Here is a 25,769-nt window from a genome sequence, read left to right on the forward strand (position 1 = left end):
TTGCAGGGGGCGCATCCCACCATCCCATGCGGGAATTGAACTGGCGCTCTAACCAACTGAGCCATCCGGCCACCCTGTTTCAATGTGTCTTAACTGGCTTGCAAATAAAATCCAAATAGAAAAAACATGGCTTTTGAAAGTTGCAAAGGATCTTCACAGTAATTCGGTGGATGAAAAAACTTTGGTCAGAGGCCTGACCAAAGAAGATAAGCAAGTTGCCCAGCTAATAGCAGAGTTGGGGCCAGGCGGAGCTCAGGAGGGTTGTGGTTGGCTCAGATCATCTTGAAGCTTCATTATGCATTTGCTCTGTAAGGTGTCTCAGGTTCAGCATTAACCATGGTGTTGATCTCCGTGAATGAGAAGTGAATTGAGAACTGGTATAAAGGAAGGTCCTATTAGGAACAAAACTGCCTGGGTAAAAGGTAGAAGGCAAAGAAAAGCCCACAGGGATTTGTGTAAGAATTCATTTAATTTGAAGGATTCTGCAGAAGAGACAGAACTATAATTGGGAAGGCAGGAAAGAAGAGACTAGGAGTGGTCATTATCTTCATTATTGTTACCGTACGATTATATGGCATTTCATCTTCAAAACCTTTTGCAAACTTTAATTAAGTGTCAAATGCAGTTAAAATCTAAATTGCATGCATAGTCTGGAAAGGTTTGGTGGGCGATGGAGGAAATATATTAGAATTCTCCTTTCTGAAACATCATTGAAATATATTCTATTCTGAAGCAACCCTCTTCTATATATGTTAAAAAGCAAAAGTTGTGTTATGATTAAGCTTCCTACCTCAACTATTAACTCTCCATTGTTGTAGATGAGGAAATAAACAAAATGTGATAAGATATATGGTTATTACATGTAAGGATACAGGAAAGAGACATTTAGCATTTTTGAGGTTCACTTTAAATGCAATGTTAGAAAATGAATTTATCCCCAACATAATTTTTACAATGGACCCATTTTTCCCCCTTGCGACTTCCTTGACTGTGACGTGAGAACACATTTTGACTTTTTAAAAGGTCCATATAATGCTTGCAGTGTTTCTGTTCTTCTTAATGTAAATCCCAACATCAAAATTAAAGTATAGCAGGAAAGAAGCAAAAACAACACTTGTATATCCCACACCTAAGGCTAAATGGGACTTAGAAAGCAGAAGCATTAGAGGAGACATCGTTTACATCTGAAGATTTCTATTCACTCATACATACACAGTCAACTCCTGCCTCCTAAGCACCTGTGTGTTACAATATTCTTCTAGGGCTTATATTTTTCCTTTCCGCGTAGCACCTGTATTTTCTGGAGCAATTCATCGATGGAAGAAATTACACTTTCGTTCTTGTAATGAGGGACCATTAACTCAAGGCCTTTTGTAAGGGTGTAATTTCAAACGTCATTACTGACTAAGGCAGCCACACCACCATCACTCAGGCAGATGTGCTTCTGTTGTGACTCTCCAATGAGCCTTGCATTTTTAATGCACCTTGTTAGATTATTTATGAAACAGTATCACCATCAGAGGGCATCTGTCTTTGAAACATGTGGGTTGCAGGATATTAACTGACAGCGTTTCACGACCCTCACTTTAGACTGTTAGCAAAAAGTTAAAGGTACACGCCATAGTCTGAAATGCTTTCTGGTGTAGCTCTTATTACTAGCAAGCTCCAGGAACTCTGTGTGCTCATGTCTCAGGAGTTTTCATTTCTTACCATCAGGGTCAAGTTTGAGTATGAAGGTAACCTGCTAAATTCCACGGCAGAGAATGCACATACATGAATTGTGCTTCCTTTTAAACATCTGTCCTCCAGGGAAAGTGTATTTGCCTAAGTCAGGCCTCACTCAGCCTTGCTCATAGGTTTGCTCTCTCTGAAATATTTAACGATGCTGATTTCCTGATTAAAAAATTAACATTGCGAAATTTAGTCCTCCCATGAACTATGCAGTGATTTATTTCAGAATGAAAGCAATAGTCTAAAAGTCTTGTCAACAAAAAACCATCCAGCCTAAAAGAAAGCCTAGAAGAGTTTATTTGAGCCAAACTGACGACAGTTGCCGGGAAGCAAAGTCTCGACAGATTGAGAAAATGCACCAGAAAATGGCCGTTTTGCAACTTATTTTATACATTAGAATCAAAGGAAGAAGGTCACATGAAATCCACTGGTTGTAGATTAACGGGGTGGGAGAAAGCAAAACGGGGAAATTTCTGGAATTGCATAAAAAGCAAAACAGAGAGACACACACTTTTACATTGGTGGGTACAGGATAGTGAATAGCATTTTACAGCACATAGAGATCGTATTTGGGGAACAAGATAACAATGAGGGATTTTGTAATTTCCTGCTCTGGTGTGGTGGGTTGTGCACCCTGGTGGATTGGGAAACGGATTATTCTTACGTTCCAAGGGTATGTTATCTTAGATGTAAAAAGATGACAGACAGGCTCACTTAAGGTAAAGATTGACCTTTGTCAAGGAAGCCACAGGCCAGGGATGTGACTTCCTGCCATGGCCCATCTTAGTTAGGAATTTTTTTGTTCATGCCATCCTACGTGGTTATTTTCAGTCTCTTGAGCTTGTGAGGTTTAACATGTGGCCCCTTTTCTGTCTACAGACTCCAGGTTAGGAGTTAGAAGACCTGGGTTTTATGTCTGTCCCTGGGCAGTGCGAGGTGTGGGTGCCTGAGGCAGGGGAGATGCCTCCTTGCTAGCCTGATATTTTCCCGTTGACTATTTCTTCCTAACTTTGGATCCCTCAGTCCGAGAGTGTCCAGGATTGCTCAGAGGGCTGTCACAGGATGCATAGGGTGGTTCAGAGGTGTAGGTTCTCTCTGAAAATACATGTGTGTATGTGTGTGTATATGCACACACATACACACATGCACATGGCATTTTCAAATGGGAGTGTTTGTTTCAAAGAATGGTCAATATTTACTACCTCAAATAGTATACCTTCTTGTATTTTGATTCTGCTATTCCTAATATTAAGATTCATAGCAGTATATGTTAAATTTTAACTTCCTCTGTACATGCCATGAGAGAGGGAACTATGTTATTGAGTCTGTTTAACAAGGCATGACTATATCCTGTTCATTTTTCGAATAGATTATTAGAAATGAAAGCGTTAGCAAGGAAATATACACAGTTCAAAGACTTGAAGTGTGTTACAGATAATTTTTTACTTAACACAATTCCTCTTTAATCTAGACAGGCTTAAATCGTTTTTTCCTCATAAAGTGCTGTTCTTTTTAACTTGAATTTGCCTTCCGTTGTCTCTAAGTTATATGTGAAATGAATATTTGCCACCTGTCTCCTGGCTTGCGTGTATAAGTAAATCCAGACATCCACGCCACAGTCTCTACTGAGTGCCGTAACAAGGCAACCAAAAGACATCTGTTCAGGGAGAGAAGTGACTCCAAATTTGCCTGTTCTTTTCATTTTTGTTTTGAAGCAGTTATGCTCCTACAGTCACAGTAGTGGGATGATGACCTTGCAATTTCCTGCTGCACTCCACACCCAGGGAGCATCAGCATGTGAAATGAACTCGCTGGAGCTGTTTGCTGAAGGGCTTACACAAATTAAAAGTTAAATATTCACGTTAACAGGTGTTTGCTTTTTGCAAGGAATACTCATGGCTTCCAGTTTTGGTACAGTGCATTCCAGACAGTATGTGCACATTAATTAAGCACTTGCTTTAATTAAGTACTTGCTTCCCCTCTGTCTTGGAACACCTCATCCTCCTTGTTAGAAAGACTTGATGCAGCGAAAGTCCAAAACTCCTGCACTGTTTGGGATGGGTTTTGTTAGGTACTTTCATGTTCTGAATTGGTTGCCATTACTTAGAAATTGGAAGAGTTCAATTAAAAAACCCAGATTTGTGGATCATCTTTTTAAAAATGAGATTTGGTAACATTATCCTGTGACCTCACCTGGCAGGTGCCTATACTCCCCAGTTCCCTCCCACTTGGATTTCCTGTCCCCTCGTATTCAATCCCTGCTTGGCCCTTGGCCACACTGAGTGCTCAGCCGTCATTCCCCTTCAGCCTGTGAGCAGCCATAGCCAGAATGCCGCATGCCTCGTCAGCTGCTCAGGCGTGATGCCACCAAATTGATCTTTGGGCTTCTAGTTTTCTATCTTAAAAACTGGGAATTATATCCGGCACCTGTTGTCCATGAAAATCTTTACAATTAGTGTGACTTTTTTACAAGAGTATTTCGATGTAAAATTATTTATTGCTGTTTTAATTAGCACGTTTTAAAAAAAAAAAAGATTTTGTTTCATGATTTAAGATTGTCCCTATAGTAGACACTACTGTTTTTTTTTAGCCAGAACTTAAAACTATGTTTTAAATGAGTTTCTGTTTGACACATCATTTTCTTAGAAAATTTTAAGCTAACAGGAGAAGTCTGAAAATAACTAATACATACTCACATATTTATGTATAGTATAAGTATTATGTATACTTATGTATATGTGTGTATATACTTATGGATCCGTATGTACTTATTAATCCATTTAATCCATTCTTAGCTTTCAGTGATTATAAAATTGCTTCTTCTTAAATAGCTTTTCATTTCTTAATAACTTTTACATAACTTATTTGATGACTTCTTAATATCATTTAAAAGCCACTTTAGGATGAACCGAAAAGCAAAGTATTACATGTGTGGATGTTAACTTTAGATGAATGGCCTTTCTTTTCAGAATACGGCAGGAGAACGATATGGTTGATTCAGCGCCTCAGTGGGAAGCTGTATTAAGGAGACAAAAGGAAAAAAACCAGGCGGACCCTAACAACAGGCGATCCAGACACAGATCTCGCTCGTATGTGGACTCTTTTTGTACCTTAATTCAAAACACTGAGCTGGAAGTAGCGTGTGAATTCTAGGGCAAATTGGCTGTCTCTTTGAGGCTTCCTAAAGTGATTTAGTTCAACCATGATTACCCCATTGTTTATTTGTCATATTTACCTTCTTATATTTGTGCCATTTATTAACTATATCTGAAGATGTAGAAGTTGGAGCATAGCCAAGCCAAAATGTCATCAGAAAACAAGGCTATCAAAATCATGTTTTGTTTTGTTTTTAAACAAAAGCATACATTCGACTGAAAAAGTAGGAATCGTTTCCTTTGTTCTGGAGCCTGGCTTTTGGTGAAATACCTGCTGCTTCTCTCAGTTGGAGTCCGCAGGATTCTCTAAAGTCTTGTTCCCGAGTGAACCAGATGTGAATATCTTCCCATCAAATTACCATTTGTGAGCAGTAGTCAGTGAGTGATTCATTATACCCCAAGGGTGGGATTTGCTTGCTCCTTCTGTTGCTAGGCAATGCCATGTGTGAGCACAATTACCCCACAATGATGAAATTGCCAGTCCCCCAAATTGATTTTTTTTAGAGCTGATAAAGTTTATATGAGGTGTTTTTTTTTAATGTGTGCCTTGCCCAGATTTAGACTCTCACCTACCCCACTTCCCAAAACATCCCTTTTCCAAGTGAGCTGGGACCAACTACCCATCCCTTTGTGATCCTGGGCAGTCAGATGAGTGGTGCTGCTTACTAGTGGAAGGAGGGCTTAGTGTCTCAGACAGGGAGGCGGAAGGGTGCTGGTAGTAGATTTGGAGACAGACTATATAGGTAGGTGGTAGCTCTGAAGGAGCCAGGCAGAGGGTGCTAACTCATTTAACAGGCCAGGGGAGGACTCTGCAGGGTACACCCCAGGACCAGGCCTGACTCTAAGAGATGCTTCTCAGTCTTAGCTACTTACTTTTTAATTAGAAATTAACCCAGAATATATATATATATATATATAGTAATCCGTAGTATCTCATATGAGTGATGTCTGTTTCCTTTGTAATAGAAAATTTGCAAGTACACTAAGCAGTATACAGTAAGTCTTCACGTAACATTATTGATAGATCCTGTGACTTGTACCACAGGCTAATTGATGTAGAGTTAAGTTCCTCGGGCACTTCATGAACATTATAACGAAAACGATGCTATTCGAGGACCTGCTGTCTACTCTTACAGATTTATTAATTCATAATGTTTTTGTGCTGGAACCGAATTAAAACGGTCAGTTTAAAGCAGAAGTGAATAAAAAGCTTCCTTTGTCTTTAATACTATCTCTTCCCAACTCCATTAAAAACAGAGGTTTAGGTCTGGATGAATCAAGACAAGACCTCCCAGAAGATACCCTAATGAAAAGGCACTGAGCCCTAGGATCAGGCCTCGGCAGAGTCATGGGTAAACCTTTTGTACCCAGGCTTTTACCTGTCCATGTTCCATGTGGAATCTTATTCTATAAGGGACTTGTAAGACACAAGGTCTGGTGGCTTCCTATTATTAAATCATAAAATAGCATTCAGTTTGTTAAATCATTCCTAAAGCACTCTAAATTCAATTTAATGCCAGTAGTAAATCTCATTTATTAAAAAAAGGGAAAAATAAAATAAAATTAGGAGAAATCCTATATAGAGATTTTTAGGAAGTCAAAAAAGATTATTGGAGGTAATACTAAATAAATGAAACAATTCATTTATAAGTAAAATTGGTAAGCAGAAGAATGTCGTCGCGTATTATAGTTACTACAATCCAATTATATTATAGGACAATTATTTGTAGATGAACCTAGGAATTTAATCATTTTAGTGGAGGGATCTGAGAATCATTTAACAGCCTAAACTTTTTTTATTTTTAATTGAGGGTAAGATGAGATGAAATTTACATACAATGAAATGCTCTCATCTTGATTGTACAATTCAGAAAAATTTGACAAATGTTTACATAGTGTATCCATGATGCTAATCAAGATGTAGAATAAAAAAGTTCTCTCATATTCCTCCTACCCAGTCCCCAAAACACATAGGCAACCACTGTTCTGATTTCCATTGTCGTAGATCAGCTAGTGTTTGTCTCTTATTGCGCTTCATATAAATGTAATTATACCATATATGCTCTTCTAAAATCTGGCTTCTTTCATTCAACATGTTCTTGAGATTAAGCCATGTTGTGTATATATCAATGCTTATTGAAAATTTTTGATTAATAATTCATTGTATGAATATACCAAATGTCTGTTCTCCTCTTAATGGACATTTGGCTTGTTTTCAGGCTTTGCTGTTGTGTTAAAAGTTGCTATCGACATTCTGTACAGGTGTATTTGTGGAGTATGTTATCTTTTGCCTTGGGTAAATACCTGGGAGTGGAATTGCTGGGTTAGAGGATAATTGCATATTTAATTTTGTAAGAAACTACCAAAATGATTTCCAAAAAATTTGTTTCATTTCATAACGCCACTAGCAATGTGTATAGGAGTTCCAGTTCTGCCTCATTTTTACCAATATTTGGTTTTATCTGTCTTGTTACTTTTAGATAGTCTAATAGGTTTGAAGTGGTATTGCACTGTGGTTTTAATTAGCATTTCCTTGATGACTAATGTTAACCACATTTTCCTGTACTTATTGGTTACTTGTATATCTTCATGTTTAAAGTCTCTGTTCAAGTTTTTGCCCATTTTTAATTGGGTTGTTTGTCTTTTTTATTATTTATTTATAGGATTGTTTTTTTTTTTTTCTGGATATAAGCTTTTTTTCAGATATGTGTATTATTGTGAATCTTTTCTCCTGGCTGTGGTTTGCTTTTTCATGTTCTTAACATTGTTTTTTGTTGAGCACACATTTTAAATTTTGATGAAGACCACTATATCATTTTTTTATTTATAGTTAAGGGGTTTTTGTTGCATAGTAAGGAATGTTTGCCTATACTAAAGTCACAAAGATATTCTCATATTTTTTTCTAGCAACTGTATAGATTTTGCTCTTATATTTAGGTCTGTGATCCATCTAAAATTAATTGTTCTCTATGTATAAGGTAGAGGTAGATATTTAGAAGTGTTTTCCATGTGTTTATCTGGTTATTTCAGTACCATTCACTGAAATGCCCTCAGGGCCTTTGTTGAAAATCAGTTGGTTGCTTATATGTGGACCAATTTTGTTTCATTGATCTGTCTATCCCTAAGCTACTGTGTTGTCTTGGTTACTGTAGTTTTATAATAAGACTAGAATCAGGCAGTGTAAATTCTCCAACTTTGTCTTCTTTTTCAAGACTGTTTTTAGCTATTAGGTACTTGGCAGTTCTATGAAAATTTTTGAATCAACTTTAGTTGTTACAAAAAAAGACTATAGTCTGTAGATTAGGATTACGTTGAATCTCTAGATCAATTTTGAGAAAATTAATGTCTTATTCATCCATTTATTTGTCTTTAACTTCTGTCAGCAATGTTTCATAGTTTTCAGTAGAGTTATTGCATTTATTTTGTTAAATTTAATCCTAAATATCTGATAGTTTTAATGGTGTTGAATTGTACATTTAAATGTTTCCAATTGTTTTTTAGTACATAGAAAAGCAAATTGTTTTTTCAATACTGATTTTTGTATCTTGCCATCTGACAACCTTGTTAAATTAACTTATTAGTTCTAGTAGCTTGCGTTTTTCTTTTTCTTTTTTTTCCCCCGCAATTTCTTAGAATTTTTTATATTTACAAGCATATTGTTTGTGAACAGAGATAGCTTTTTTGTGTTGTTGTTTCAAATATTTTTGCCTTTTATTTCTTTTTTTTCCTCCCTTAGTGTACTGGCTAGATCCTCAGTACAGAGTGTTGAATTACAGTGTTGAATAGAAGTGGGAAGAAAGATATCTATGCCTTGTTCTCATTGTTAGGGAAAGCATTTGGTATGTCACATTAAGTCTGAAGCTAGCTGTAAGACTGAGGAAGGTCCCTTCCATCCTAATATATTGAGAGGTTTTTATCATTAGTGAGTTTTGAATTTTGTTATAAGCTTTCTCTGCATCTATTTAGATGAGTGTATTTTTTTTATTATTATTATTCAGTTAGCAAAAGAATTACATTGATTCAGTTTTGAATGATACATCCTTGCATTCCTGGGATAAGGTGCTCCTGGTCCTAATATGTTATTCTTTTTGCATATTACTAGATTCTGTTTGATATGTTTTGTTAAGATTTTCTATATTCGTGAGAAATATTGGTCTGTAATTTTCTTGTAGTGTCTTGTCAGGTTTTTGGTAACAGGATTATACTGGTTGCTTAAAATTATTTGGGAAATGTTCCTTTTTCCTCATTTTCTGAAAGAGTTCATGTAAAGTTAGCATTATTTTTCCTTAAATATAATTCACAAGTGAAACCATTTCTGCCTAGAATTTTCTTTGTGGGAAGTTTTAACTTAAAAAACTCAATTTCTTTAACAGATATTAGGCTATTCAGATTTTCTGCTTGTTATGTGTAAGTTTAGGTAATATATGTTTTTAAAAGAATTTGTTCATTTTATGTTAGTTGTCAAATCTGTTAGCAAAATTTTATTCACAGTAATTCTCTACTATCTTTTTAACATCTGTTGTTATATCATCTTTCATTCATGATGTTGATAATTTCTGTTTTCTTTTTTTCTTAATCTATTTCTTCAGAGAAGCAATTTGGGGTTTTGTTGATTGTCTCTGTTATCTGTTGTCTATTTCATTGATTTCCACTCTTTATTACTTCTTTCCCTCTGTTTTGTCTCTTATTTGCTTTTCTTTTCTCACCTTCTTAAGGTGATACTAATTTTAAACCTCTTCTTTTTAAAAATAACTATAAAGTTGCGTTTCTTCTAAGCCCTGCTTTAACAATATCTCACATATTTTGATAATCATTGTTTTCATTGTCTTGCAGTTCAAAATAATTTTTAGTTTAATTGTTATTTCTTTGCGCATGGATTTTTTTTTTTTTTAGTAGGTGTTTAATTTCCAAATATTTGGGGTTTTGCTAGATATCTTATTACTATTTATTTCTAATTTAATTCCATTGTGGTTAAAAAAGTTTGTAAGATTTTAATCCTTTGAAATTTATTGAGACTTGTTTTAAGACCTAGCGTGTGGTCTTTAATGATAAATGATCTTGTGGGCCTAAAAAGAATGAGTATTCTCAGTCACTGTGTGTCATTTATAAATGCCAAGTAGATCTAGTTAGCAGATCACGTTGTCTTCTAATTTCTTTGTCTACACTTCAATCATTGAGAGGGATGTTAAAATTTCCAATGATTGTGGATTGGTCTGTTTTACCCTTTAGTTCTGCCAGTTTTTGCTTCAAGTTATTTTGAAGCTCCAGTATTAAGTGCATACATATTTTTTTTCGTCATTCTGATGAATTGACCCTTTGAAATATCCTCTTTATTCTGGTGTTTTGCTCTGTGTCTACTACACACTCATATATACATATACCTTCCTCATTCTAACTGTTTACATGGAGTATATATTATTTTAAACCTTTTACTTCAAGCCTGAGTATGTCTTTATATTTAAAGCCTATTTCTTGCAGATGGCATATAGTTAGTGGTATTTTTTGCTTTTTTTTTTTTCCAATCCAGTCTGACCAGCTCTACCTTTAAATGGAATGACTTACAATTAATGTAATTATTAATATTTTGGGGCTTAAGTCTACCATCTTGCTCTTTTTTCCTGTTTATTGTATCTGTTTTTTGTTGGTTTGTTTCTTGTACTGTATTTTGTGTTAATTGAATATTTTTTGGTACTCCATTTTACTTTTCCTATTGACAGCTTACCTATATTTTTAAAAATTATTTTTTTATTTAGTGATTTCTCTATGGCTTATAGTATAATTCCTTAATTTATCACAATCTGTTTAGGATTAATATAACTTTACATAAAATTTATAAACCTTGGAAAAATATAGTTCCATTTATCCCCCCTTTTTGTCCTTTGTGCTATTTCCATGTACTTTATTTTTGCATGTTAGTAACCCCACATTAGAATGTTATTATCTTTGTTACAACAATAAGTTGTTTTAAAAAATCAAGAAAAGAGGAAAAAAAATTATAGTTAATGTAGTGGGCAGTAAATAGCCCACTAGATATGCCCATGTCTTAATCTCCATAATTTATAAATATTTTGTTAGATGGCAAAAGGGAATTAAGGTTTCAGGTGGAATTAAGATTGATAATAAATCAATCTGCCAGGGAGATTATTCTGAACTATCCAAGTAGGCTCAGAGTTCTTAGAAGTGGAAAAAGGAACAGATGAGGAAGTAGGAATGGTTCAATTAGAGAAGAACTTAACCTGCTCTTACTGGCTTTGAAGATGGAAGAAGGGGCCATGAGCTACAGAATGGAGGCAGCCTCTAAAAGTTGGAAGAGGCAAAGGAAATGGATTCACCTAGCCTGGAGCCTCCAGAAAGGAACACAGCCCTGACAACACGTAGATTTTAGTTCAGTGAGACCTGTGTTAGATTTCTGACCTACAGATTTTTAAGATAATAAATTTGTGTTGTTTTAAGCCACTAAATTTATGGTAGTTTGTTATAGCAACAATAGAAAATGAATACAGTTACCCACATAACTCCTGTTACCAGAGTGTCCTATTTCTTCCTCTAGATCAAATATTCCAGTTTCCTTCCTTTAGCATTTCTTGTAGTACAAGTCTGCATAGGATAAATTCAGTCTTATTTTGCATAAAAAAATGTCTTTATTTTACCCTGATTCGTAACAGATATTTTCACCAGCTATAGAATTCTGGATTGATAGTTTTTCTGTCACGCTTTCGAGAGATTGTTCTGTAGCCTTATGTTCTCTGTCATTTCTGATAAAAAAGCAGCCTTTGTTCTATGTGAGCTGCATGGAATGTCTTTTTGTTTCATAGTAGCTTTTATGATTTTTTTCTTTAGTTTTGAGCTGGTTTGGCTAAGTGTGAATTTCTTTATCTTTTGTTGTTTTTGTAATTTGGTGTTTTTCACCAAATATGGGGAATTTGGGGCCATTATTTTTCAAATTCTTTTTTATGACCTATTCTCTCTTGCTCTCCTTTTAGGGATCTAATTACATATATGTTAGACCATTTGCTCTTATCCCACAAACAACTGAGGTTCTGTTCATTTTTAAAATTCATTGTTTCCTTTTTCTCAAGTTTTCTCATTTCTGTTGACCTGTTTTCAACTCCATTAACCCTTTATTCCTACCCCCCGTATAGTCTAACGTGCTATTAAACCCACTCAGTGGACTTTGTGCTTTTCTGTTCTAGAATTCCAGTTTTTTCTTTTTGTACTTTCCATTTCTCAGCTGATTTCCCATCTATTTATTCTGTCAATATTTTCCTTTATATTGCACATATTTATACAAGATGTTTTAAAGCTCTTGTTAGTGAATTCACACATCTGGGTCTTTCACAATCTGTTTCTATTGACTACATTTATTTTTTTCCCTAGATTATGTTATATCTTCTTGCCTCTCTGCATGTACAGTAATTTTTTTATTATATGCTGGAAATTTTAGATGATATGTTTGTAGGTCTGGATTATGTTTTCTTCCTTTAGAGTGTCAAATTTTGTTCTGGCTGGCAGCTCAATGACTGTCGGGTCCTCATGATTTTTTTTTTTTTTTAACTTTTATTTATTTTAAGTGTTTTTTTCCAGGACCTGTCAGTTCCAAGTCAAGTAGTTGTTTCAATCTAGTTGTGGAGAGCACAGCTCACAACAGCCCATGTGGGGAATAAAACTGGCAACCTTGTTGTTAAGAGCACTGCCTGGCTGCCCCCTCATGATCTTATTTTTTATGCTTCGTTCTCCACTTTCATAGGGTGGGACTTTTTAGATTTTTTTCATTTAGCCTTTGCTCCAGGGGTGTTCCTTATTCCTAAAGATTGGCCTTTTGGATTGGCTAGTTGAATGCACAGTGCTCAGCATGGCTTCTTCACTGTGACTGCAACAAAACTTTGTCTCCTGCCACTTGACGCTCTGGGGTATCTCTGTTCAGCTCTCAGCCTTGCGGTAGCCGCTCTCTGTTAGGCCTCACTGAGTCTCATCTCACTCTGCTTATGTATAGATTACGTGCAGTAAATGTTCTCAGCCAAAGCCTTACAGAAGACCCCATGCAGACTTCTGGTTCCCTTTTTCTTTTGCACTGTAAATTTCAGCCTCATCCACAGTGTCAACTTCTGATCTCTGCCTCCTCTGCCCTGTAACACTTACCTCTTGAGCTCCACCTCCCTGCACCACACTGCAAAAGTGTCCCCAGGCAGAAAACTGGAGCAAATAGGTGATCACCTTGTGCTTCCCTTCCCTTAAAGATCACAGGCTTATGCTGACTGTTGCTCAATGTCTGAAAACCAGTTGCTCTGTATATTTTGTTTTATTTTATAGTCTTGAGGATGGGAGGGTTGGTCTGATACCAATTATTCCTTTGTGGCCAGAAGCAGAAGTTCTGGAATACTCCTTTGAGGTAGACAAATATCTTTAAATTGGGTATTGTGTCTATCAGATCAACTGAAATAAGAAAAGAAACTAACAGTATTTTAAATTTTAATCTTATCTATAGGATTAAAATATCAGATCAGAGATAAAGGATTGTCTCATGTAGTTGTAAGAAAAGAACCCTTTTAAGAGTTTGATGTGTGTCCCATTCTGGAATTTAGTTTTAAAGCAAACCATAAAAACATTTAGCAAATGTTAGGGTTGACTTTGTAACTGGACTTGATTGATTAACTTTATAACTGATATGGCCAGTGCAGTTTAAAAAATTATATTATTTAAGGGCAGGGGAAAACATCTATTTGAAGAGTAATTCATTCTGAAGTTGCTTTGGCTGCTTGGTAAGAAGCAGACTGAGAAAGAAAGGAAGCAGGAAAAGCAATTAGAAAACATTTGTTGTGGTCCAGGTGTGAGAAATGGTTTTAGCTCAGAAAAAATGGTGGTGGTAGAAATGAAGAGAAGTGGATAAATACACATTTTGGAAGTAGAGCTGACAGGTTCATAATGTGAGGTATCATGGATGAATTTTAGCTTTGGGCTGATGGATGGAGTGAGTAGCTATGCTGTTTTACTGAGAATGGGGTGAGCTGGGCCAAGGATATGTGGGGATAGAGTATGAACATTTTTGTTTTGTTGAGAAACCAAGTGGGCAATCAAATGAAAATTTCAAGTAGGCAACTGGGGTAAAAGTGTTATAACTATGAAACATAATGAATCACTTTATATAGGACAAGCTAGTCATATTACCCAAAGCAATATATAGATTTAATGCAATCCCCATCAAAATTCCAATGGCATTTTTCACATAAATAGAACAAAAATCAACACATTTGTATGAAACCACAAAGCACCTAATAATCCTGAGAATAACCAAAATAATCCTGAGAAAAAATAAGAAAGCCAGAGGTGTCAAACTCCATGACTTCCAATTATACTACAAAGTGACAATAATCAAAACAGCATGGTATTGGCAGAAAAACACACACACAGACCAATGGAACAGAACTGAAAGCCCAGAAATAAATCTACGTATATATGAGCAAATAATTTTTGACAAAGGAGCCAAAAACATACAATGGAGAAAAGAAAGTCTCTTCAATAAATAGTATTGGGAAAATTGGAAAGCCACATGCAAAAGAATGAAACTAGACTTTTATCTGTCACCCTACACAAAAATTAATCCAAAATGGGTCAAAGACCTAAAAAAATAAAATACATGAAAAAAAACATAGGAACTAAATTTATGGACCTCGGTCTTCGAGAAGATTTTATGAATTTGACCCACAAAGGGAAGTAAAAGCAAAAATAAGTGAATGGCACTATATCAAACAAAAAAATCTTTTGCACAGCCAAAGAAACCATCAACAAAACAAAAAGCCAACCAAAAGAATGGGAGAAAATATTTGTAAATAATACCTTTAATTAAGGGTTAATATACAAAATATATAAAGAACTCATACAACTCAACAACAACAAAAACAAACAGTCCTATTAAAAAAATGGACAGAGTACCTGAACAGACACTTCTCCCAACAAGACATACAAATGGCCAACATATATATGAAAAATGCTCAACTTCACTAGTTATTAGGGAAATGCAAATCAAAACCACCATGAGATACCACCTCACACCTGTTAGAATGGCTGTTCTCAACAAGACAAGTAATAACAAGTGTTGGAGAGGTTATGGAGTAAAAGGAACCGTCATACACTACTGGTAGGAATGTAAATTGGTACAGCCACTGTGGAAAACAGTATGAAGATTCCTCAAAAAATTAAAAATACCATTACCATATGACCAAATAATCCCTCTTCTGGATATCTACCCCCCAAAATTCTTAAAACATTTATCTGCAAAGGTATGTTCATTGCAGCATTATTTATGGTGGCCAAGACATGGAAACAACCAAAGTGTCCTTCAATAGGTGATTGGATAAAAAAGATGTGGTACCTACATATATACAATGAAATATTACTCAGCCATAAGAAAAGATGAAATACTGCCATTTGTGGTAACATGGATGGATCTTCAGATTATCAAGCTAAGCAAAATAAGTTAGATGGAAAAAACAAGAACCATATGATTTCACTCATATGTGGGATATAAACAGAAAGCACCAAATGAACAAATAAAACAAACAGAAACAGCCTCGTAGACACAGACAACAGTATGGTAGTTACCAGAAGGTCGGGGAGGTATGGGGAAGTAGAAGATGGCAGAGGGGTTCAAATATATGGTGATAGGAGACTTGAATTTGGATGATACACACATAGTGCAATATACATATGATGTATTATAGAATTGTACACTTGAAACTTATATAATGTATTGACCAATGTCACCCCAATAAATTTAATACTTTTTTTTTAAAAAAAAGGAAATATCTTCTGGCTGCTATGGTTAGGACTCTGTCTACATTCTGCCTCCCAAAGTTAGTTTATTACCTCATCTCCACAAAATTCCAGTGTCATCTCTATAACACAGATAATACCATCCTCCTGTGATTTTGCTGAACATTATGTCACATCACGTATATCAGTTACTTGTGACATCATAAACACTTGCAATTACTATAATTAGTAAGTTCTCCAGATCTTGGTTAATCTCTAGAAACATACAAGGTATTTGATTTTTTATTCCCCTTGAGATGAGAGAGGTGAGATGTAAAGAGAGTATGGTGGGGCCAACCTACATAAAAGTTAGAATTTGGTTCTATGAGAATTTAGAAACCACTAGGAACCATTACAGCTTTTTTAAAAGATAGAAATATGGGTAGAGTAGTATCTGAAGTAATTTAAATTGTTCTTCAGATATGTTTATAAGTATATTTGTCATTTCAGATATACAGTTACTCCCATACAGTACTCCTGTCTTATCTGTGGTTTTGCTTTTAACAAAACCACGGGATTAACCATGGTCTGAAAATAATAAATGGAAAATTCCAGCAATAAACAATTCATAAGTCTTAAATTGTGCACCAGTCTGAGTAGAGTGATGAAATTGCATGCTGTCCCACTCCATCGTGCCCGGGATGTGAATCCTCCCTTTGTCCAGCGTGTCCACACTGTATATGCTGACGTGCCCATTGCTCATTTAGTAGCCATCATGGTTATCAGTTTCACTGTCATGGGATGGCAGGGCTTGTCTTCAAGTAATCCTTATTTTACTTAATAATGGCCCCAAAGCGCAAGAGTAGTAATGCCAGCAATTCGGATATGCCAAAGAGGAGTCATAAAGTGCTTCCTTTAAGTGAAAAGATGAGTAGAGTGCAAGAAGGTATTTTGAGAGAGAGAGGAAGGAGAGACCACATTCACATAACTTTTATTACTATGTATTGTTATAATTTTTCCATTGTAAGTTATTGTTAATTTCTTACTGTGCCTAATTTATGTTTCACTTTGTCATACATATGGATGTATAGGAAAAAACACTATAGGGTTTGGCACTATGTAGTTTCAGGTGTCTGCTAGGTGTCTTGTAATGTATACCCTGCAGATAGGGGGGTCCATGGTATACTTGAATTCCTACTGCAGTATCTATAAATTGCCTTTGTGGAGGTACCCACTAAGGGGTTAGCAGGTTATGATACATCATCCAAACGTGATTCATTCATTCTGTTTTTTAAATCCCCAATGAAAACTAGAAAATCATATTTATTATTAAATACCAGAGACATACAGTAGTACAAAATGCAAAACCCCTCTCTCCTCAAACTTATTAAACTGAAGTATGATTGGACCACATCTTGTAAAACATTGAGAAGTATCGGGCTATCTAGTACATTTTTCAGCTGCATTGCCATGACATTCATATTTACTTGTCATTAGAAAACTTTGATGAAACTACTATTCTACATGGGTGAACCCTTACTATCGGGTTATTTGGAAGCAGCTTTAAAGCTAAATAAAACAATAAATAGTTCAACTAGTGCGTGCGAGAGGGCTCAGGCTCCCTCTGGTGGCAATAATGTCTTACTGTTTTTATTGAAAAAAATATCATCGGGGTGAAGTGATGTTCCCAGTTAAACACCAAACAGAAGTCTGGTGCCTTAGATAAAGATGTAGCACGAAGCCTGTGGAAGTGACTCCAGAGCGCTCGGGTTGCTTGGTTCCATGGCCTCCTAATCCTTCTTTAATTCTGAGTGATGCGAGGGAAGGAGTTGAAGATTAAGACATCTCCTAATCGTACCTGTTCTGACCACTCAGGAATATGATGAGGAATTACTGGGATATTTATTAAGTGCTTTGAATTCTTTAAATAACGATGTTTTGTGAACTCACATTTTTCTTAGTAACGTATTTTCAACTCTAAGCTTCCTTTCAGAGCAGTGGTCAGTAGTAAGATCACAAAAATAGTAAGTCAGATGCTGCCATATTTATTATTTTATTTGTAGTATAATATAGTATACAAAATATATATTATACTATAATATATAGAATGTATAGGATATAGTATAATATTTCTAGGTAATATAATTGGAGTGTTTGGAGGATATAGAATAATACTATATGCAATGATGGAGTTTTAACCCTTTGTAGATTTATGAAATGGTCTAATTTTAGGGTTTTGGAAGAAAGGAAAATGATTTGTGAATGATGTCTCATCAAACTAATTTCTCTGAAAATTGAATATTGGCTATTTCTATAAGGTGTGAATGAGGGATGCTTTTGAAGATTATTGGACTGCTCTGTATTTTTTATACATGTACCTATGGACAACTCAGAGTTCTATTTGGGAACTTATTTGGGAACTTATTTGGGAAGTTCAAATAAAACATCTGCATAATTAAGGGCCTTTTAATTAAGAAAAATGGCTGTTAAAATTCCACAGCTTTCTAAATCCACAAAATGATGTTGAGTTGCGGATCATGAATTCATCTTAAATTACTGATTAAATGTGTGCAGATGTAAGCATAAAAATAACGCATTCCTCATTAGCACATGTTTACATTTGTTAAATCACAGGTGGTCTAGCAATTGGAGGAAATTAACTTTTTTTTTCTTTTAAAGCTTTGGAACTTTTCCCTGCCTTAAAGCTGTTTGAAACTGCTGGCCACTTCAGAACTCTATTTAAATATATGACTATTATAGTGCTATAGAACTTAAACATATAGATTAAATTTTTGAGTCTTTTAGGACCAACATTTATGGCTGATGTTCTCATTCAGGTTAAGATAACATTTCTGCTAATTCTTCCGAGATGGGAATGAAAGGCATTTCCCGTGGAATTGTAGCAATAGTAATTTTATTTTATTTTTTTTTAAACATGAAAATACCCTTATGTTTTTTCCTTTTCTGATAAGTAAGGTAAGAAATTATCTTAGTTTTTAAAAAAATCAGAAAAGATAAGTAATTATAAATAAGGAAATAAAATTACCTGCGATTCCAGCACTCAGAAGTATCCACTGCTAATGCTTTTTAATATTTGCACGTTTAATATGTTGTCTTGTGAATCAGACCAGCCAAATGTAGGAAAGGTGGATTCCATACAGGAAGTCCTACCAAGGAAGCATTTCTTAAGATTTTTTAAGCATACAATTTTATTCTGATAGCAAAATCTATTAACAGTATCATGTTTTATATGTCTGAGACCAAGGCTTCATCCTCTCCCCCTCAGCTTTCGTGTTTTGACTCCTTTTGAGTTGCTTAGAAGTCTTCACAGACAGATTTTATTTCCACATAGGAAAAAACTACTTAGTCAATTAAATTGCTAGAAAGTAGCTTATTGTATTCTGTGGGCTCAGAAGGCCCAACCAGAATGCCTTGTGGTGCCTTTATTAACTGAGAAAAATGAAAGCAATGATAATATCTTATGTTGAAAGTGATATTGAGCCCCCAAATGCGGATACTGATTATGAATGTAAAACTCCACAGGACAGAGACTGTCAGTGGCTTTGCTTAGCTCCAGGCCATTTAATTGCTAGGGTTTGGGTCCTTTCTTTGGACCTACTATTATTAGATCTCAGTTCTTGTGAAAGGACTGATGAAACCTTATCATTTTCACACTAGGAAAAAGACGTTCTGTGGCAACAGTTGCAGTGCTAATAGAATTCTAGCATTTATTGCTGTTATGGGGAGTGTGAAACAGGAACGCTGACTTTGAATTTCTCATTCTAGGAAGCTGAAAGTAGTGGTGGAACTACTTTCTACTTAAGTCGTTCTTGGAGAGAGATTTGTGGGTGTGTACATAGGGATGAGAAGGGCATATTGGAGGGTGACAGCATGGGCCAGCGATAGGTTTCAGCATTTGTGGGCCCAGGCTTTGGCCCAGAAACATATCGTCAGATGTAACATGAAAGGTGGGTCAGTGGCACACAATCTGCCAGTCTGAGATATCCCACTGTTTCTTTTCCCCTTGTGGTTGCTGTTTCTACTAGGTGATTACAGATCATACGAATAGAATCAGGAGGAGTTCTTCTTTTGCTTTTACTTATAAATACTTAGAAGAACCAGAAACAGAAGCCTTGAATTATTCTTCATTGTAATACCACCATTGGAGGGTGGGTAAATTTGCCCCTGCAGTTCTAAGCTCTGTCATCAAATGAAGCCCCAGTTACAGCTGCTTTTTATATGACCTTTCTTCAGTGGTGCTAGCAGATAAATCATCCTGATGTCTTTATACTAACCATCCCACCTCAGCAACCCTGCCCAGTCCTTCCTTGTCGTTTCTCAGCTGGCAAATAAGAACCTCACAGTCTGAAAACTTCGAGTTGTAGCCCTGCTACAGTTAGCTATGAGATTGTTAGATGAAGCACATTTGCTGAGATGAGCAGTGTTTTCTCTATTTATAGGAGAAGCCCTGATATCCAAGCAAAAGAAGAGTTATGGAAACATATTCAGTGAGTACTGGTTTTTTTCCTCACTGTTTTAAAACCCATGTGGTTTTAAGGCATTTACAAGGAAGGCCACTGACAGTCAGAGGCTGCCTAGGGCTGAAGCCTGTCAAATAGTCTTTGTTGTCATCCTTATGTACACATGGCACTCACAGTGGTGGCACCTTACCACACCAGCAGCCCTCTCCTAAGACCCCTTAGCCTCACCTGTAAATGGGCTTCAGACAGACCAATAGTTTACAAATAAATACCAAGGAAAACAGATTCAGAAGAAAAAAGATACCTCCTGCAGGGGAGAGAAGGGACATTTTTGTAGGGGAATTGGGGACTGATGGGGAGCCGTCTACGTTCCGGATATAGAAAACTTGGAAGAAGGTAGAAGAAGAGTTACAGAAAAGGTTTTCTTCCCATTTTTTCTTGAATACATTTCAGTTTTTAAATCTGTGTTCCTGGCTTATGTTTCTGTTAATTTTGCAAACATTGTGTTTTGGGACAGGTTGTGGAAGGTATTAGTAGTTATACCAGCATCACAACTGTAATTTTCTTGCTCATTCCCTTCTAGGAAGGAACTTGTAGATCCATCTGGATTGTCAGAAGAACAATTAAAAGAGATTCCATACACTAAAGTGGAGTGAGTATGTCTTTGAAAATCTTTTCACAGAAGTTTTATTAGTGCTTATAAGTGAGTAATTCCTTCTAACTCTTCAGTGGTGTTCCAAGCAGTGCGTACATTTGTCTTTACATTTTATCTAAAATTCAAAACAACTATAGGGAAAGAAGCTTTAAAAGGGTGTATTAAAGCTAATCATTCTCCTGTGCTACAATCACTGTTATCTCCTATTAACTGTCTATTTGTATATGGTAGTTACAAAGGGGCTTTTAATGATTGATGTTAGTTTTAAAATACAATTGTTTTTTTTTTTAGTTATTTATTGCTTGGTAATAAAGTTTCATTTTAGTCGTTATTTAGCACCAAGAGAATTACGTGGACCACAAAACCCTGTCATAAAGCCCAACCCAATCCCTATCACAGAACTAGCACATTGAACATGCTTCCTGAAAGCATAGGGATTCCTAATCACCACTCAGTGTAGGATGCAGTAGAAGATGACCTGTGTACTCTGTTTTCTGCTGTGCTATGATTGGTTAAGAGAAGTAGGAGCTGCTTTGTTTCCCTTCTGTAACTCATACTTCCTTCCCACTCTGGTCATGTTGCAGGGTGGTATACATCCTCCCAACCTTCACCCCCAACCCTCTCATCTTTAGGCCGAAGATGGACTTCTCAATGACAGGCTAGTTAGTAGCTAGGACAATGACCAACTTTTTCTGGTAGGAATGCCATTTTGTCTGCATTGTGGATTTTTTTCTTTCACTCCACTGGAAAGAATTCAACTGTAGGGAATAATTTCATTACAATTTAGTGGTTTAAAAATATACATAGAGGGCGGCCAGTTAGCTCAGTTGGTTAGAGTGCTGTGCTCTTAACAACAAGGTGGCCGGTTCGATCCCCACATGGGCCACTGTGAGCTGCACCCTCCACAACTAGACTGAACCAACTACTTGACTTGGAGCTGATTAGATCCTGGAAAAACACAATTAAAATAAATAAAGTTTAAAACAAACAAACCACAACAACAACACACACACACACAAATACTATAGAGAGTTTCATTTTCATGTATGGTCGAAGGAGCACTTCTCTATTGTTAACTTGTGAAATTTAAGCCACATAGGATTTCCAAACCCAGAGGGGTCAAGTTCTTTTTAAAGCTCTCAAAGTCATTATTAGTCCCTGTGGAATCAATATTAAATAATTATCCTGTTCTGACTTATGGTTGTTCAGGACTCAAGGTGACCCAATCCGCATCAGGCATTCTCATTCGCCGCGAAGTTACCGCCAGTATCGCCGGTCCCAGTGTTCAGATGGAGAGCGATCTGTTCTCTCAGAAGTGAAGTAAGTACCAAACCTGAGTACATCATCACCCTCATGGCTTCAGAACCATACAATCCAATAGAACTTCCTCCAATGATGGAAATATCTGTGGTTATTAAATATTGGAAGTGTAGCTAGTGTGACCAAGAAGCTAAAAATTGAATACTATTAACTTTAATTAATTTAAATTGAAGTAGCCATGTGTGGCTACCATATTGGATAGCGCAGATCTAGACCATACTTAGTCTGAGTCGTGGCACTTCTGGGCTCTGCACTGAAACGTGTAGAAGAAAAAAGTACATGAGCTATTCTATTGTGAATGATGCAGCCATATTGGAGAGAAGCTTGCATAATAGCATATTACAGTAGTTTGCATCTTTGTGTTATTTTTACTTGTGAGGAAACTGACCTTATCTTGTTTGACACTATAGATACTATATTTTAAATAATATGTTAATGAAATAATTCGTCATCCATTTGTAAAAGTACTATAATCTTAGAAGTTCATGTGCTTTGTATTGCTGTGTACGAACGTTAAATATTAAACTCTGAATTAAGGCTCAAACTTTGATAAACATTAATAACTTGGGAGACAGCCTAGCCCAGTGGAGAGAAATATGGGTCAGGTTTTGTTTATTTTTTTGGTTTGTAAAAGGTAGGTAATGGCTATCTATAGTTCCATAGATTTATAAAAAAGCATAAATGGCCAATAAATGTTTCTTCAGAAACAAATCCAACAGCCATTTATACAACATATTACAGTAAGAAAAGCATATGGGAACCATACCTGGGTTTTATTCTTGGTTCTTCTATTTATTTGCTCTAATTTAGGGCAAATTACTGAACCTATCCGACTTAATTCAAAAACACTTGTTAAAAGTATTTCTGTGGAAAGCCCTGTGGTGGGCACTATTAGGAACACAAAATATATAAGACGTGCTTTCCATGCTGTCGCCCTCTTCCAGCTCAAATTGTGATTCTCAAATTGAATTTTAAAACTCACTCTCTGCAGTTCAAAAACGGATCTTGTACCTCCCCTGCCCGTGACCCGTTCTTCAGATGCTCAGGGCTCTGGCGGCTCCACCGTTCATCAGGTTGGTAATAGTCGAGTTTTAAGAAGGTGTTTGACTGATGACACTTTTCTGGAAGTTCTTTTGGGAGGTAGAGAAATGAATCCTTAACTTTACTCTGAGGCTCTCCATTTTAAAAGAACTTGTACAAAACATGGAAGGAGAAGGAAAGAGGAGGGTTGCATGACCAAGACAGGGCATGACCTGGGACGAGTTATGTTAGCAGTGAGAGCTAGAGATAGTGCAAGGTCTGAAGTGATCTGAGGCTTGGGGAAAAGCCAAGGATAACAGAGATCATAAGATGGTTTGGAGCCAGAATAAACAAACAATGCCTTCACTAATTTAAAACAAATACTTTCAGATATTTTTTTGAGCCAGAGAAACAAGGAGAAAGTGGCAGGTTCACAGGGGGCAGACCTTCTATTGTTAACTGATGGCAGGCAGAATTACTCAAATCCTGTTTTACTTCTGTCTTCTCCCTCAAAGAGAATTACTGTTGTTGTGGAAATGTTCTAAAAATCTGGTTAAGAGGGAATTCAAGGACATGGGCAGACATCTAGTTGCCGTAACAAAATCAATTTAACGCTCACCTGAATTAGATGGATATTATCAGGGGAGCACTGTCGCAAGTATTTCAGCAAGGCATTTGATAGCACTTCTCATGGTGTATTCTTTTAAAAAGAAAAAAATGTAGGCTGTATAAGATCATTGGATAGATTTATGTCTTGTTAAACAACTGCTGTCAAAACGAAGTTGATGTTTATAGTGGATCAAGTTAATGTTTTCAATGGATCAGAGTTAGCCTGTTGTTTGCAGTGCTGTGGTTTTCAGTCTTGTCGACCCCTTTGAAAAGCCAATTAAAATTACTATCTCTCTCCCATAAAAATACATCTAAGCACATATACAGTTTTGTATATAAATTCTAGGAGTTCATGGACAGCCTAAGAATCCATTCTGTGCTGCCCTCTGTCCTGACTCGTTTTTGCCAATGACTTGAGCAAGGACAGAAAAAGCCTGTGCTAATTTAGGGTAGGTTCCCTAGAAACAGATTCTGAGATGGAGATTTGCATGGAGGAAGTTGATTATTGGAAAGCACTTTTAGGATGAACACACGTGTTGGGGAATGAAGGGGTTCGGGTAGAGCCAAGGGTTGAACTGTGGAGTATAGTCCCAGTAAGAGGCATCCAGCCTCCACTGGGAGCTCTGGAGCTGAGATGGCCCTTCTGACTCATCCCACCTGGAGTCACCGGGGTTGGGCTTTACATACTTACACTCACGAGGCTGCAGTCATTGGATAAAGGGTGCCCCCCCGCAAGAGGCATGATTGGGCAAGGGGGCTTCCTTCAGCTGAGGGCAGTTCCTGCAGAGGGGCTCAGTTTTGAGTGGTGTAGCAGCCATCCCTCTCAGCAGCTAGGGGAATGAATGCCTGTCAGGAAGGAAGATCAGGGTGGTGAACCCCAACTTCCACTGCACTCTGCATGTTCATAAATCTGGGAGAGCTAATAGGTTGTCTAAACAGACAATTTGTTTCCAGTCAATAGTATTCATATTAGTAGTTAGGGCTTTGCATTGAGACTGCCCTACATTATTTCTGCTTGTCTCCACATACTGCTTCCGTTACTTTGAGCAAAGTATTGAACTTCTAAGCCTCAATTTCTATGCAATGTAGATAATGACCTACCTCTTAGTGTTACTGTGAGGATTAATAAGCAGTTATCTTTCCAGAATTTTTTTTTCCCCGCTATTAAATTTAAGGTGGTTTTAATATAATTAGGAATTTTACTTTATTGTATTTTTGCTTTTCCAATTACTCCCTAATTAATCACCATCACTTAGGAATCTCATAAAACTTCAATTATTCACATTAAATGTTGAAAGAATAACTTTCACTTTGCCATATACAAGAACAGCTAACATACATCATCTGATCAATGGCACTAACTCCAGGCTTGTCGCTGGGAGACCTTTGATTCTGAACTCGACAAATAGCTAAGGAGCACATCTAAGGAGTGACAGGCATTGGTCTGGGCAAGTCCGCACACGACAGCCTGTGGACTAAATCTAGTCTGCTGCGAGTTTCTGTATAGTCAGGAGCTAATAATGGTTTTTACATTTTTAGAGTTTTTTAAAAAAGGGGTATGTGACGGACAGGAGGAGGTAGTCCACAATCCGGCCCTTTAAGCAAAATGTTTGCTGACTCCTGCCCTAGACACACAACACATGAAAGTGGCAGGCAAAACAATATAAAAAATTAGGTCAGAGTTAGAAAATCAACAGGGGACCATTCTTTGGTAAATAGGGTGGTCAGAGGCCATCTTAGAAAGTGACATATAAAGCTGAAACTTTGCAGGTGAGAAGGAACCAGCCAGTGAGAGTGGGTGGAAGGCTGACTTAAGCAGAGGGGAAAGCATGGGGAAAATTGCAGAGGCCAGACAGGGCCTGGGTGTTAGAGGAGCTGAAAGACCAGTGTGGTCTGAGCGTAGTAAGGAGGACAGATAACTCAGGGCCATAGATGCCATGCATGGGAAGAGTTTGGATTTTATTCTAAGCGCCAAAAGGAAACCACTGATCCAGTTGCCATTTGGAAAAGGGAGTCGAGTAACACATGGAAACAGGAAAATTGCATTTC

At 36.7% G+C, this 25,769-nt stretch overlaps 1 protein-coding gene across 2 annotated transcripts in view; it reads left to right on the forward strand.

Annotated features, from left to right (window-relative positions):
* Positions 1–25,769, forward strand: part of EPB41L4A (erythrocyte membrane protein band 4.1 like 4A) — a 235,008-nt gene that overhangs the window by 207,372 nt on the left and 1,867 nt on the right. Inside the window, exons 18-22 of one of the 2 annotated variants that reach the window (XM_019727788.2) lie at positions 4,701–4,820; positions 20,096–20,143; positions 20,700–20,768; positions 21,981–22,091; positions 23,083–23,164. In XM_019727788.2, the coding sequence (XP_019583347.2) occupies positions 4,701–4,820; positions 20,096–20,143; positions 20,700–20,768; positions 21,981–22,091; positions 23,083–23,164 (430 nt within the window). The remainder of the gene's footprint in view (positions 1–4,700; positions 4,821–20,095; positions 20,144–20,699; positions 20,769–21,980; positions 22,092–23,082; positions 23,165–25,769) is intronic. The other variant, XM_019727789.2, reaches the window with a different exon arrangement.

Source organism: Rhinolophus sinicus, linkage group LG03, assembly GCF_036562045.2.
Source record: "Rhinolophus sinicus isolate RSC01 linkage group LG03, ASM3656204v1, whole genome shotgun sequence".
Classification (NCBI taxonomy): domain Eukaryota; kingdom Metazoa; phylum Chordata; class Mammalia; order Chiroptera; family Rhinolophidae; genus Rhinolophus; species Rhinolophus sinicus.